The sequence below is a fragment of the Aquila chrysaetos genome, chromosome 7 (genome assembly GCF_900496995.4).
Source record: "Aquila chrysaetos chrysaetos chromosome 7, bAquChr1.4, whole genome shotgun sequence".
Lineage (NCBI taxonomy): Eukaryota > Metazoa > Chordata > Aves > Accipitriformes > Accipitridae > Aquila > Aquila chrysaetos.
The window spans coordinates 42,255,294-42,271,627 of NC_044010.1; the positions used below are offsets into that span (position 1 = coordinate 42,255,294).

The 16,334-nt window shown below is 38.7% G+C and overlaps 1 protein-coding gene across 6 annotated transcripts in view; it reads right to left on the bottom strand.

Annotated features, from left to right (window-relative positions):
- GK (glycerol kinase) overlaps positions 1 to 15,941 on the bottom strand; it is a 37,683-nt gene extending 21,742 nt beyond the window's left edge. For 3 of the 6 annotated variants that reach the window (XM_030020303.2, XM_041124891.1, XM_030020301.2), the window contains exons 1-10: positions 15,726 to 15,929; positions 7,772 to 7,845; positions 7,009 to 7,115; positions 6,356 to 6,433; positions 5,275 to 5,354; positions 4,114 to 4,251; positions 3,492 to 3,601; positions 2,825 to 2,891; positions 1,659 to 1,676; positions 591 to 626 (exon numbers count right to left, since the gene is read on the bottom strand). In XM_030020303.2, the coding sequence (XP_029876163.1) occupies positions 591 to 626; positions 1,659 to 1,676; positions 2,825 to 2,891; positions 3,492 to 3,601; positions 4,114 to 4,251; positions 5,275 to 5,354; positions 6,356 to 6,433; positions 7,009 to 7,115; positions 7,772 to 7,845; positions 15,726 to 15,803 (786 nt within the window). In that variant the 5' untranslated portion in view covers positions 15,804 to 15,929. Of the gene's footprint in view, positions 1 to 590; positions 627 to 1,658; positions 1,677 to 2,824; positions 2,892 to 3,491; positions 3,602 to 4,113; positions 4,252 to 5,274; positions 5,355 to 6,355; positions 6,434 to 7,008; positions 7,116 to 7,771; positions 7,846 to 15,725 lie in introns of all 6 variants that reach the window. The other 3 variants (XM_030020300.2, XM_030020302.2, XM_041124890.1) reach the window with 2 other exon arrangements.
- Between the last annotated feature and the right edge of the window lie 393 nt (positions 15,942 to 16,334).

A 16,334-nucleotide genomic window follows, 5' to 3' on the forward strand; every position in this document is an offset into this window, starting at 1 on the left:
TGCACACGAATGAAAAAGGAACATGAACAGATATATTTAACTATAACTCTAATCTATTAGGAGCATGCAGATAACTGAAGGTAAGGAAAAATCTATAGAGACAACCTGTGCTTTTTACTACCCTCCCCTCTGTAAGAACTGCAAATGAAATGTGTGGTGCTACTTATGGTGAACAATTCAAAGAAATCAAATTAAAATTTTCTATCTTTATGCATGTTGTATTGGAAAAAGCTGAGAATCTGCCCAACATTTCTGGATTATGCATATACTGAACCCCTTTTATATATAAAGCAGAGCTTGCTTCTATTTTGTAATGTTGCTCATTTACTTAGAGATCCTAAGTTTCCAACAGCACTACACGTATGCATTAAAGCCGTCAGCTGTATTTCCACAGCCAGACCTTAACTTAGAATGAAGAATCCAGTCAATTAATAATTCAACTTCAAAAGTTTACTTCATGTTTAACATGAAGTAAAAAAACATCAACTGAATTTGTAGCAGGATTCACCCATCTTAAAGTTCTTTCAGTGAAGATATGTTCATTCAGTATCAGGTTCTCATGCCAGAATCTGAATTGAAATAGGACTTACCCCAGAAATTGGTACACCTGTCAAAGCTCCAGATTTCTGATTCGCAAAAAGAGAAAGAAAAGTTCCAAATTAGCTTTCCATGACTACAGTTTAAGGCAATGAAAAAGAAGCTAAACTTGTAATGCTCAAAGGAAAACAAAGAAGGGTCACGTAATCAACGTGGTTCACTTCAGGTTTACATTGGACTTCAGCTTAATGCAGCTCATGCCTAAAACACTAAAAAACAGAAAGCAGGAAATTTACAGGTATACTTTATGTCACCTCAACAGTTCTTAACATAAATTTTGTTGAAATCATAGTGTACAGAAAATTAGGTTCAGTGTAATCTGTGCAGTCAGTGTCAAGTGTAAAATACAAAAGTGCAAAATGGTAAAGTCACTAGAAAAAAATGTGATTGTGATGACACACTAAGCAAAGACAGATGCCTCATTTTAAGACACAGCATTTTAAGTCTCCTATAGAACTTCTTCCAAACACAACCACGCAGTTTTTCAGTTGCGTTCTTGCAACAGGTATCATAAGAAGTTTACATCCTGACAATTTTTACTTCTTTCTTTAGTTTCTTTGTGCAATTGTGAAAATGCATTTTCACGAAGCCATACAAGTGCATTTCCAATCTGAATCTTTTTTTCTTTAATTCTGATTTTAATTAACTGGATTTAAGGTAATTGAGTTTATAAATGCAATAAAACCCCCTGCATGAATCTGATGTTTCACTATAATAGAATGAATATTTGTAGACAGAATGGCCCGCTTTTCTCATTTAAAAATGAGACATAAAATGAGACAGCCAACATTTATTAGCCAGTAGTTGTATTTTTTACTTCACTATAAAAAGAAATGTTTAACAGCAGCCTACAAATTAAGGCAAATGCATACATCAAGATTACATTTTAGAAACAACTTTGGCATGAACTCTAATTGTAATATCTCAAATTTGGAAATACCCGCCAAATTTATTGGTCTAGAAAGTGTGCTTTTACTAATCCTTAAACCAATGGAAATGCACAGCATCTGAACAGAATGGATAAGATATAGGTGGTCAGCCTAATGGAAGACTCTACTCACCAGGCTAGGACAGATTTTCTACAGTCAGCAAAAGGAAGAAAAAGAAAAAAAATGGAAGGAAAGGGGAAGAGAAATAAAAGTTCACATTTAAATTGACCAGCTATTACGTTTCAGTTGCCAGGTAGTATCTTTTTCCATTTACCTCAAAAATTCAGCTTAATACAACTCACTCTCATCTGACCATCACATTAATAAAAGTCAGCAATGACTTCCAGTCGCATCTCCATTAAGAGATTAGCAAAAATACTTACATTTCAGGCAAGTTAGAGTTATATTTTAAATAAAAATCTCCATAACTTGTCTTAATTACAAAAAGCCTGTACGTTCTTAGTAAACAACAGGGCAAACTATGAGGAAAAAGAATGCAAAATCACAACATCCGGTTTATCTGATTCTGAAGCTAATAAATTAGATGTCACTGATTCAGAATAGTTGGTGCTGCATCAAACTAAACTTGAAACCTCAGCCCCATGAAAACAATTAATGATTTACTCCTAAGTAATATTCACAGCTGCACTGGCAACAGTGTGATTTAAAAGACATCACGATATTCAAAAATTTTTTTTTACTGAGTGCTATGTAAATATACATGGCAAGAGAAGTTTATTTTTCAAAAAGAAGGCAATCTAAGGTGTCACTTGTGATTTTCCAGTTCACAGAAGCTGACTAATCTTGCCTTCAGTTATTTGGAAGTAAGACATTACACGTCTTGTCCAGTCTTCTTAGATCACGAAGACTTCCATAGCGATTTTCATCTCTTCTTTTCAATTGTACAAGAAGTAAAAATATTGTGCTCTAATTACAGCAACCTCATTCTTTTAATCTACTGATTATACATTGCATTCTGATGGGTAGTTTCTAAATCAATAAGTAACTGTAATAAAAAAATCAAATTTTTATCCTTATTTTTATGTAAGAATAATTATTATCCTTATCAAAAACCTCTCACATCTTGCTTTGTCTATTTGACACTTAAAAGAGAAAACAACAAATATTCAACTTCATATAATATTATACAAGAGTAGATAATGACTTACTAATCATAAATCAAACAATATTGGTCTAGAAAAAGCCACTAGTCTTAATCTATGGAAATTCTGTCAAATCTATACTGAGGTAGTTATATTTTTACAAGATTAACTTCACACACACACGCGCAAACATACCATCAGGCCATAAATCTCAGAGGAGCTTCGTACTTTTGGGAGTATTTCCATAGGAATATCAAAGAACCTGAACACAATACAAAATAGTTTATATATATGGTCAGTGCTAAATCAGAAAGCATTTTGCGTTTATTTTCTTCAATAAGTTTAAGCTGTAAAAAAAAAAAACCACAAAAGGAACTTTGATTTGTAGAGTTTAATCCATCACTATGTGTTTTTCCACTTGTTACAGCATGTGACACTGAATTATGGAGGAAAACAGCATATACTTGAATATTTTGAAGACTTATCCAAATCTTTCGTGTGGAAAGTCATTCCTCTTCCAGCAATATCTTTATAATATTGTTGTTAATAAATTTAAATTTAAAATAGAGACACTATCATTGTAACTGCCTTACAAATTTGATTAAGGAATAAAGAAACTATTAAACGTCATTGTTTCCATGAACCAGTCTTCCACCTACAGGAAAAATCTGCTACTTTTAATTAATCCAGACAGTTGTAATTTGGACTTCTGGATAACAATGAATCTTAATTACTAACAGTAAATACAACAGTAATTGCTGATCTTAGTCTAGATAAGAGATTCTTACTATTAAATGAGTTTCTTCACAGATCACTTGTATAATCTATTTAAATAACAGTATTACTGAAAAACTGAGCTTACTGGCAGAGCTCAGGATCCCATTCCAAGGAATGAATGTTGAACAACATTGTTCTACTGGCATTGGTTACATCTGTACAGTGAACGCCTCCATTCTTTCCACCTGTCAAACTCTGAACAAAATAAATAAATATCAACAGTATTTGCCAAGAAAACAGATAGGTTTACTTCAACACATTACAAAAAAAAAAATTCTAAATTTACAAAGCTTTCAGCTTGGGACTGGGAACTCTGATATTTCTGCAACAAGTAAAAAGGCGGACCTGTTATAGCAGAAGAAAGGCATGAGAGAGGTAATAAGGGTACAACAGTACCTCCTGTATTCTTATATTGTAAAGGTGTCTAATACACCTTTCTAAAGTCCAAGACTTTTCCAAAAGCATGAGCAAAATTTTACAGCAACCTATAAGTGGTAAATTACACATAAGCACCTACAAAAAAAAATATAGTGATACAGGGACAGTAAAAGTTCATATTGTAAGGAACTTTGATGGAATTTCTTTAGTAGCTTGTATTGACATCACTGTGTGATCAGTGGGCCTCATGTCACAGTCCTTTGCACAGGAATTTGCATGATATGGAAATTAATTTTTAAAAGAGTGATAATAAACTCACAAATACATACCCATATAAGCCATGAATCAATAGTCCCAAACATAGCTCTTCCATCATCAACTGCTTGCCTAATCTCTTCCACATTATCCAAAAGCCACCGAAGTTTCACTGCACTAAAATAAGTGCTAAGTGGAAGACCAGTCCTAAACTGTAAAATAAAATAAAAAAAAAATCATTTAAACACCGCGCAAGTACGTTTTCCATGAATACTGTAGTTACATATAAAAATGGTGATAGTAAGTGAAAAACCGAAGACACAAAACTCAGAGAAATTACACAAACTTGTTATTTAAGTAAGCACTAAGCGTACAATACACAAGTCTGAAAATATCAAAAACAAATGACCAGTGCATTAATGGACAAAGATCAAAGCTGATCTAAATGCAGTTCAAAGACCATTTACATGGAAATAGTTGTTTGCAGAAGTCCTGTCTTATCTAGGATATCTCCATATGACTAGACAGCAAGTAACAACAACAAAAATGAGCAGCATGACACAGGAAAGATGGAATTTGTATCCTACGAGAAGTTAAAAATCAAGTTTATATGCTATTTGACATCCATTTCCTGCCTATAGGAAAACATACAATATATAAAATATATAATATTTATACAATCAATCAAGGAAAATATAAAACAAAGAATTAAGACACCTTTTTGCAAGCATTTATTTTCCAAATTGTTATATATATACCCATATAAAAAAAAAAGAATGAAATTGCTCTTTATAAACTATCTTCCCAATTCTCAGATCGGTTGCAATTAATTTCAATATTAAGGCATAAGATGAGAAAGGATAATATATTTCACATCAATAAATTATTTTCCAAACAGTTCTTTTCTACTTGCTCTCAATTTTTGTGTGTGATGTTTACTTATCATTGGATAGGTAGCACGTGATTAAATCTCACTAATGATTAGTCATTTAACTCCTCTAGTGAGATATGTAAGGAGTGTTAACCACTGACTTTGAGGAAAATAAACATTTTCCAGTCTCACATTGGTGTATAGTATTATGCACATTTTTTATTATTTGGCAAGCTAAGAAGTGACTAGAAGCTACAACTGACTGACTTCGTTTTGGGGAATTTTAAGCAGTCATCTCCAAAACATTATATACCATAGCAATAAGAGTTCAGCTACTATTTAAATGTTCTGGAATATCTCTTACCTTAAAATAGGCTTTGTTTTTTCCTGGAATTCTTTTAAGAAGCCGTTCAACTGTTGACTGGGTTCTCAGGTCAAGCCACACTAAAAACATGAATAAAATTAACTGATCAACTGATTTAATACACGAAAAGTGACATGTACAAGCTGCTTCCACAAAACTAGAGCTCTTGCCAGTAAATTCCTGTCTTTATTTTTAGCTTTTCATGAGTTGAAAGAATACTGTATTGCCATTGATTTTAAATGCATTATTGTAAAAATTAAAAATTGTTAGATAAACTCATTTGATTTAGAAGAACAAACAATTTGAGAAATCAAACAGGATTTTCCACATAATAGGACATATACTTTTCTCTGTCAGAGCATAAGCAAATGACTAATACTACGCTGTTCAGAGCAGATGACTGTCATTAAACTAAGAGGTTAAAACAAATAGCAGGTTGATTATTTACTATTCCTATGAAAACTTTGAACTGGAGTGCTATGTCAAAGTTATCAAGGTACAGCTGGGCCCAATATAAAGCTGTTAACAACATATATTTGAATATAGAAGAGTCCTGGTTTTTCAGTGATACTATGCTAAACTAAATCTGGCACTTGACATGGCCTAAAAGAGTAAATCTAGACAATTATCATTACTCAGTTGACATAATCTGAAAAGCTAAGGTAAGTTAAAAATAAAACTCCAAATCAGTAAGTACTCATGAAACCTATTTAACACATTTTTCCTTTAAAGTTAAATCAAAAGCATCCCGAAAATTTAGCAAGGTCCTTCATTTAAAAGGAACTGATTGGGTGTAAGTCAGAGCTTCATTACATGCCAGAGATGTACAAAACCCCTCAGGAACATTGTTTTTTGTTAAAAGTCCATGAAGTGATTTATTAACTATTAAGTAATAATTTTAAGAGAATAGTTTTTTTTTTTAATTGGACTGGTGTATACAAACACAAAGTTTATGACACAGACATTAAAAAATCAAAGAAGTTAGTAGGCTAGGCCACAATGAGGTCTGTATAGGAAACTAGGAAAGCATTTTTCTATAACACACTGATGATATTACATATTCAGAAAGTATAGTAGTTACCAATAGCATTATAAAGAGGTTCTCCAGTTGTCTTGTCCCAAACCACTGTTGTTTCTCTCTGATTGCTGACTCCAATGGCTTCAGGACAAAATAGAAAGAAGTATCCTTTTCAGAAGGTTTGTTTTCCCCTTTTGGGGGATGAGGGAGGGGAGGGAGAGGTTGGAGAGGAGGGAGGAACAGGTAAGGAGAAGAGGAAAGTAAATGGGAAATAAAAAGCTTCCAACTTTTTCATGTTATAATCTAGAAATATCACTTCTAAAAGCTCATCATTCAACTTTTGCTGCTTAACAATGTTAAAAAATCTCTCTTCTTTTTTTGCCACAAACTGAGACAGCAACAACACTGACAGGGAAACTAGCTTTTCCCAGTAAGTCCTAATTTAAATTTCAGAATTTCTTCATTCATCACTTGTCTCTGTGACTTTGCAAGATTAGGTTAAGTCTCCTTTGTAGATTCTGCATTGCTAATATACATGAAGGACTTGTTTTCTCATTATTCCTCCCAAACAAACTGCTCTCAATTCCAATTTAACATTTCTTTGAGGCCAGCACATGCTACCACCTTTCTATTTATTGACTTAAAGACTAGAGAATTTGACTTGCTCAACCATGAGTATGTTAAAGCCCTCAGTTACCCTTAAGTACTAGGAATACCTTTTATGTTAGTGATGTCTATGTTTAGTTGTTGCAGTTTCTCACAGGTCCTTTCCACACATTCATGGACAGACTTCAGTATTTCCTTTGGATCTTGTTCCACCCATCTTTAACAAACAGTAGACACCAGTTAATACAAAGACAAAAAATTACATTTAGGGAAAAAAAGAAATTCTAGTCTGAAAATCCAGCCGAGTATTTTGACATGATCTTAAATGTAAAGTATGTTTTACATATCTAGAAAAAGTGTCATAAATTTCAAACTCTTTTTAAACAGTAAGCTGCATTTTCCCAACAAAACCATCTGCAGAAACCAAAGAATTTTGTTTTGTTTTATTCTATACAGAGGGCTTTGGCAGCAAATGGTAGGTCAGTTAAGAACAAACAAACAAAAAAACCACCTCAGAGAACAAACTAAGCAGTTTCTATGGACTAAGCTGAAGACTACAATTAAACTGTAAAAATGACCAGCTTTACCACTTTAAATGAGACTTTAGTTTTAAACCTTAAAGTTTAAACTTTAAATATGTTAATGAGTGATCGGAGTGAAACACCAAGTATTTTTAGTTTACATAACTCAGAGCACATACCGGACACCCAAGGTGAGGTTTTTTTATGCCATTTTTCCTACCACACAGTCTTCTATAGCAGATACTATGTTCTTAATAATTATTAACCAACTTCAGTTTTGATCATTCAGAGATAAAAATACATAAGCTCTACCAAAATGTAAACAAATAAAAAACCCACAGAAAATTCATACCCTTCTTTAGGGAATTTCTGCTGTATCTCAACCTGATGGTGACTCAAGAGCTCTGCTGTTTTCGCATTAAAAACCTGCAAATAAATTACACAACAGAATTTTCTATGAACACAGAAGTTGAAACAACAATAAATTAACATTTATTCTTTTGAACAAACACAGTGCTGTGATAATTGATAGCCATTTTCTATCATCAACCCAAATATCCATATAACCTGGGTTCAGATATATGAACTTTTGTGATTAAGGTAAGCAAAGAATATTTTGGTAAGCTCTTCTGTGATTTATAACTGCTTTTTTTTTCTTGATGGATTGGGAAAGAAACACGTTTTTTCTTGTGGGGGTTGCAGAAATTAAACTAATTATGCATTTTAGAACATACCTCTCCGAAAATACCCACTGCTAGTCATAATAACATTTCTTTAGTTCCTGCTCTGATACTCTAATGCCAGAGATATGCCTTTTCTTGGGTTAGCTCACTTTTAGGGACAGTGATTTTAAGAGACAGACAATCACATGTAGTTTAGAAATCACAGAAGGGACCAAACTGTGAAGACAGAAAAAGCACCTGGGTAGAACCCAGTTTGTTTCAAAGCAAACTACAGATACAGAGCTTACGAACAATCTGACAAGAAAAGAACATCACTGCAGCAACATGATACATTAAAAAAGAGAAGAACATGCAGAAAAGTGACTTAGATTTGGATATACTACAATAAAAAACACCAGAGTAGAGAATCATGAGGACTATACTAATGGCTGTTCTTAAGGATTCAGAAGTTAGAGGCTCTGCCTTGCAGTAGAAGCTCTGCTAGAATACACAACGATCTTCATTAACCATCAGTGGCCTGTTTCCAAAAGTAATCTACTGTGGCCAAGCTAAGATGACACCAAGTAAAACATCCAACTTAACTGCACAATTAGTAAACCAGCGTAACTAACTGGGCAACGATGACATTCCTGGGAAAATGGCTCTTTCTCACTAACACCATTTAGAGTCTTTTCCTTGAAGAACATTCAGGGACCTAGAAAGTAAAATCTAACAGCAGACTCAGGTGAACTGTACAACATGCCAGTAGGACACCATCCTATCTTTTTATGGCAAGCAGAGGAGGGTCAGATTCAGAAACCACCCTCGTGCTAAGGGTACAAAACCCATTCACTCTCTAGGAGACAAATGAATCTTTTCCACACTTCCTTGGTAATGCTCTCTTCTCATTCCACAAATTTTAGGAATTTCTCTTAAAGCTTTTAATCCAGAAACTCTTGATTTCATTTAGATAAGACAGTTTACTCTGAAACTATTAGAACATTTCTGACAAAGAGCAGATGAAGTTCTGATTCTCCAGTTTCTTTGAAACCTTAAAGTGTATCTTTAGAGTGAAACTTTGAAGTTTAGAAACATTCTAGTTCTATATTAGAATCATAGAATTATTGCGGCTGAAAGGGACCTTCAGAGATCTCTAGTATAACCTCCTGCTCAAAGCAGGGTCAGCTATGAGGTTAGAGCTGGTTGCTCAAAGGCTTTTTCCAGGCAGGTCTTGAAAACCTCCAAGGATGGAAACAGCACAACCTCTCTGGAAAATACTAATTTTTCCCCTCCACTGCCCAGAAAAGAAGTCTTAAAAAGGTACATGTTCATCCTTTTCTGTTATCAGCTGGAAGGTTTACATAGAAAAAGCAACACTGTATTCTTTTTACCATATTTACTTGTCTGTGTTTCATCTACCAGCTCAGGCTTGACATGAAGCTATCCCAATAAGAGGGTAAGCTCTGTCAGTACTACATGTTTGGAGGGAACTAGTATAATGGGATATGGGTCTTAAAACACTGTGCAACATAGTTAATAGGAGAGATTACATTCTGCATGTATGCAGCAAGATTTTTTTACTTGAAATTGCCTTTCTGCCAAAAGCATAGTAACATTTACTGGTTTTATAATAAAGATAGAAAGATAGAACACTTTTTATTGAACCTGTGTTTATCTGACCTACTAACAATGTTAAATATCATTTGATAACCATTCACCATTAATCATTCAGCATTCCTCGAAACAGAAGACAGTGCATAAAGATTCCTACTGTTAGCAGGAAATAAATAGAGATTCAATTAGACAAGGTCATTCATTGAACCTGGATTGTGTGACCTGCAGATAATAAAGGGTGAAGCTCTAGCACAGCACGGCTTTTTGTCTCCTTCTAAGCAAGCTGTTCTAACAGCAATAAATTCTCAACAGAAGCAATAATGCTACAAATGCACAGATTTTTTCATGCCCATAGAGAAGAGCTAGGTAAACATGCTCTCCTAATCCATCACGAATAAAACCACAAGCTTCTGACATCCTCAACAAAAGCAGCAGACACTCCCTGTACCTCAGGGCAAGGGATTAAAAAGTTTCACTGAGAACAATACCATGTTCTACAGTGATAAATAGAACTCTGATACAGGAAAAGATGCCAAACATAAATGAGTCATTACATTTAAACCTAGAAGACAATAAACAAAGTAGGGAATAAATAGAACAAATGGGACCTCCCCTCCTTCCCTGCTCCTCCACCCCCCCAAAACCCCTCCTGCCAGAAAAAAAACCCAAACCATCCTTGTTTCTCTCTGACAGTGGTGAGAGAGAGAAACAGGTGACAATAAGTATGAGTAATTCAGATAAGGTCAATACATTCCTGTCGAAACAGGTTTGAAGTGTATTTCTGTTACTGCTTTCCTTCTGTTCATATTCATTAAGAACTGGTTCCAGTTTATGATACTGATCTCTCACTTTTTGTAGGGGAAAAAAAAAGTCGAAGTCAGTTTTGCCCTAATTTTATCAGCAGTAGTCACAAAAGAATTGTCTAGGCTATTTGGACATGTAGAGCTATCTCGAACAGAGATGATTTGATGAAAGACAGTGAAAACCACCAGATACATACTGAATTCTCTGGTGAGAGATTAAAGAAAAGCAATAAATAACACCCTCCTTCCACTCCCAACAAATTATCATACAACGAATTAGAGCTTGAGCCTTGAATCTCAAGAGTGGAGGAGAGAAGAAACACCTACTTAGCTATGCTGTATGTAAGCAAGCAGACAAGCACAAGCGCTGATCCCTTAATTCAAGCTCTTTATAGGGTCTCTAGTATAATACATGACATCACATGAAGGGGTGCAAACAGTTGCATGGTATTACATTGAGTCTTCATCATTTTAGTGGAAAAGAACTCAGATGAATCAGTTGTAACAATTTTCAAAGAATGAAAAGAAATATGAGACAAACTGAAACATGAGGCTCATAGAAGTGATGCAAGAGGCTGCACAGCTGAAAAGACAATAGTGAAAAGATTTTAGAAGTAACATTTCATGACTGTCAAGCTTTGCCATGTAACTCTGCCTGCAGTAAAGCTACTTCTGTTAGCCTATGCTGTATCTTCATGAGTTTCTGTTAGACTGGAACAGCTATGGCTTTGCAAGCAAACAAGCTCAGAGCTGGAGTTCTGAAATTGCATTGACATAACCCAACTGGGGGAAGGATGACAAACAATAATTCCACCTTCCGTATTTAACTAGGATTAGCAGGCAGTCAGAATTTATGAATAAGTACAGTTTAACAAGTCTCCTAGAAATTATCTTGCTTGGAAGGCTCCTGATGAAAAGACCTCCCTCCTCCCTCAAGGAGGTGCTAATGATTATGGGAATAAAAAGCAAAACTACAATGTATTTTAAGTGATAAAAGCTAAGAGTTAGGGAAAACCTGAAGTATTTGCAATATTTCTAACCCTTCTTGTTAGCTATACAATCCAGTTTTGCTTTTTCCCAAAAGGTCATGTTACTTCAGTAGAGGGGTGAAATGGATTCCCCTCTGAAGGGTAAGCTCAATGGGTATTAAGTTTTTCCTTATCTAAAAGCAGGTTTTGCTTACTGAAAATAATGCTTACAGTGCAATATAGCTTTATTTGAATGTTTCTTCTGGAAATGAAGTAAAGGAAGAAAGAAATATTCCTCTGAGGTGGAAAAAAAATTTGTCTGTGGCTGACTGGCAAACCTAGAACTTGAAGTACTGTATATGTACTTCACTGGATGTGTACTTCACTGAACACTTTGACTCTTGCTGCTCCTGGATAAAATGCCAGAAAGACTTTACCCAGCAAATACCTTTCAAGAGATCAGGCAGTGGTTCAGCTTGCCATTAGCTCCTGATCCCAAGACTTTTAGCAAAAGAAGTTACAGTGGATTTTTATGATATGATTCTTGAACAAAATAAAATGGAACATGAGAGATGCAAATATTTGGCAAAACATCTAGACCAGAATTCAGTCATCTGGCTACACTTGTTTAGCCTAGTCAATTTATTTTCCTGCTTGCTATCTTTAAGAAAATGAGCCTGAAGCAACTGCAGTGGTACTTAACGCACTGCGCTCTCCCTGGTAACTCTGAATCTGTTATCGAGGTTCAACCCAACTTAACAGAAAAGTTGAGATCTCAAAAATAATTACAGTTTATTTTGCACAAGCAAGTAGCTTAGCAAAGAAACGATCCAAATTAGGGTCCCCAGAGGGTAAAACTGTAGCACAAGCTAAAACTGTATGTGTATTGTGTGTGAGAGGCAAGGATAAATAAGGAGTGACAGTAACAGAAATGCACCTAAGTTCTGGTGCTTCTTTATCATCTGTGCTCATACAGCCTCATTCATGTAAGCAGTAGAATCTCTCAAAACTTGTGTCCATACACAGAATAATTAATTCTGGAAGGAATCTCTGGAGGTTGTCTAGCCCAACCCACTGCTCAGGTAAGCTTAAATTCAATGTTAGACCAGGTTGTTCAGGGCCTTTTCTAGTCAGGTGTTGAGCATCTGCAAGGAGGGAAATTCCACAGGCTTTCTGGGCCCCTGATCCAGAGCCCCTCATAGTGAAACATTTGTTCCTTACATCTGTTTGAAACTTCACTTGCTGCAACTTGTGTTCATTGCCTGTTGTCTTTTTCTGTGCACACCTGAGAAAAGGCTGGTTCTGTGTTCCCTACAAACTGTGGTTAGATGGCCGAAGACACACCCTCAGACTCCCCTGTGACAAAACAACCCCTGATCTCTCAACCTCTCCTTGCATGCCTTGTGCTGCAGCGCAGTGATCGTGTTAGTGATCCTCTGCTGGGTGAAATCCAGTTCTTCAGACTCTCTCTTCCTCTGGGGGGACCAAAACCAGACACAGTGTTCTGGATGCTGCCTCCTGAGTGCCACACAGATGGCAATAATTACTTCCTTTGATCCACAGTCTGCACTTTTCTTAATGTGGTTAATCTTCACCACCACAAGGACACACTGCTCACTTATAGTCAACTTGCTGTCCAGCAGGAATCCAGGTCCTTATTCACCAAGCTGCTTCTTAGCCTTCTGTCCCAAGTGCTAAACTTTGCTGAACTTCATGAAGCTTCTGCCAGGCCCCTTCTCCAACTGGAATTCCAGTCAACTGCTCCCCCTGCTCTGTGGTCATCCGCAAACTTGAGAGGGCATTCCAACCCATCCCCCAGGCTGTTGAGGAAAATACTTCGGGGTATCAGCCCTTGCTACTGACTGCTGCAGGACACCACTTGTAAACTGGCCACCTGTAATTGTAAATTTAGACTCTGAACTGTTGACACTACCCTTTGGCCCCAAAAGACCAAGCAGTTTTTCACCCAGACATCTTTAACCTGGTCAAAATCCAGGTTAAAGATGTCTGGATCCATATTTAAAAACAAGGTAACAGTTGCACTGTGCTACTGAATAGACATGTGCAAAGTAACCAACAATTTGATTTTGACTGGTGACTTGATGAAGACGAAAATTGTTGGAAGCACTAGAGAAAAAAAAAAGAAGAGCTATCAGTGACAAAGCTATGCAAAACAACTAACACAGTAAAAGATTGAGAGGTAATAAGAGAGCCAAGGAAACAACTCAGGTAAAAAGAGCACCACATTACATTTTGGCTTAAAATATTTCAAAGCAAAGTCTCTCTTCTAAGCGTGGCAATCTCTTTCCAGTACAGAACTCTCCAGATACATATGTTATTATCTGAATGACTGATGCGGCTTGTAGCAGGTCCCTGCACACTTTGCCCTCTTCTTCCACCCTACCCCATGTTCTGATTTAATTCAGATCTATCTTTTTTGCTCAAATCCATATAACTTTATTATCATAATAGTTTGATCACACTGCCAAGTTTAAGACAATGCTGCATTTTGAAATTAATTGAGAGAAACCGAGATGGATACAAGAAGAATTGAAGAGTGACAGACACAATACACTTTAAAAAAAAAATAAGGAAAGAATTATGACCTCTTATTTATTTGTGTGAGCACCTGAATCCTCAAACAGAGGAACCATACCTCATGTGGACAGAAAAAAACCCCGGCTGTATACAAGCCATTGATGAATGCATCTAGCATAAGAAATTCCTTGTTAGAAGAACTTGTAAAAATACTTGTAAAAAGAGCTTGAGTATAACTTTAAAGCTTGCAGTGTCTCTTTTAGTTCTACTAGTGTTATCCTTTTAGGCTAAGAAAAAAGTTAACTTGGCGTACATGTAAAGCAGATAGAATTTATCTTCAGGTGTTACAGGGAACTTTTCCAAATTCACTTCTGAAAAGGACTCCTGACTGGCATTCAAGACAGTCCGCTGGTGACATTTGTCAGTTTGTAGTTTCTCTCCACCCCCAGATCTGTGTTTTGTCATTTGACAATCCCATGAAGGTCGTGATATTGAGTAATAATGGTAACATAGGTCAAGAAGATATTCTAGTCTCCTGCTTCATGAAAGAACATTCCACATGGGGGAAGCATTAAAAAAAAAAAGAAAAGAAAAAAGCAAGGGCAAGCCAAAACATTCATCTTCCCCGTTCAACACTGTGCACACTTGACAACATTTTTTATCTAGTCATTATCTCTATTCCACTTCCACGGTGGAAATTATCACTGGGATCTAAGTCTAATTACCGTGACTTACTGGCTAGGCAACAGGACATTCGTAGAGATTTGCAAGCAGGAAGTTTATATAGCAAGTTTCATATATAATAACAACATTAGTTACTGTCTATTGCATAAGACAGAAATATCTTCGAACCTTGAACTAAAGGGCTTATATATATGATGAATATATTCATCGTCCCATCCTTAAACAAATTATCTTCCTCCTGTGTTTAAAGAAGCCCATCTTTCGTAAGGTGTACAAGTTCAGTCACCTGAATACGTACAGTGCACAGGATGCATTGACATTAGGGTTGTAGCCTCCGGAACTGCAGCAGTCACTCCAACAGGCCCGAGTAGGTTTTAGAGGGGAACACAGCAGAGTCATTGCATTGTTTGAACACCAGCTAATCACAGTCACTGAACTCACGCGGATCTATTCCTCCAGCGCCTGAGCACCTTGTCCATTTGATTTCATTCAGGGCGAGATACCCGACCGATTTAAAACACAGCCTGCTCGAAGCAGCAGGATTTTGCAGCCCCCCTCAAGCAGCGGCCAGAAACGCTGGCCTCCGCCTTGCTGAGGGGGCCGGGCGGGCACTGCTGGAACCGCCGCACGGCCCGCTCCCCTCCGTTCTCCCCCCTCCAAGCCCCAGCGCGGCGGGAAGGCGACGGGGGTCTGATCGCCGGAGGACAGCGTCCGCCGGCCGGCGGCTCCGCCACCCCCGTGTCCACCGGCGCCCGCTTCTCCTCAGGGCCCGGCAGCCCCGGCCCGCCGGGGGGACAGAGGGATGCCGGCCCCGGGCAAGGGAACGGGAGCCGGGGCAGCGGCAGCACGGCCCTGCGCCGGCCCGCTCTCCCCCCTGCCCTTCCCCAAGGGCGCAGCGGAGGCCGGAGGGACCCCGCGAGGATGTGGGCGAAGGAAGGAGCGAAAAGCAACGGCTCCCTCCGGCCGGCGGGGCCGCCGCCTTGCCCCCCGCACCCCTCAGCGCCGGGGGCCGCCCCAAAGCCCCACGCTCTGCTCACCAGGAAGCGACTGGAGCTGGTGCCCTGATCGATGGAGCCCACCAGCGGCCCCAGCACCATCCGGTCCGAGGCGGCCATGAGCCCCGCTCCGCCGCCGGTCGGGTCCCCTCAGCGATCGCCTCAGCCAGCGGGTAACGGCCGCGCCGCGCGACACCGCCCGGGCAGCTCGCGGCCGGCGGCGCGTGGCTGCCGGGGTGAAGCCGGCGGCGGGGCGGGAACGGAGGGGGGAGGAGGGCGGGGCGTTGTCACGGGCGGGGGGCGCTGCCTCGCGTATTGTCACGCCGCAGCCAACCAGCGGTCGGGGCGCGGCGGGGGCGGGGAGGCGGCGGGGCGGGGCCGGGAAGGGCAGGAAGTGGGCCAGCGTTGGGGAGAGGTGGGGGGGTGTGTCACGTGACGGCGCCGGGAGCCGTTGGCGTGAGGGGAGGCGCGGGAAAGCTGAGGTGTTTTCTGAGGGGAGTCCGTGCCGCTCGGCGGGGGTCTTGCCGAGGGCCGTGCGAGGCTGCCGGCGCACTTACGTCCTTCCCCGGAGGGAAACCTGTTTCGTTCGTAATCGGAGAGAACGGAAAGAAACCCCTGGCGGGCCCGGCCGGCTTTCCCGGCGCGGCCGCC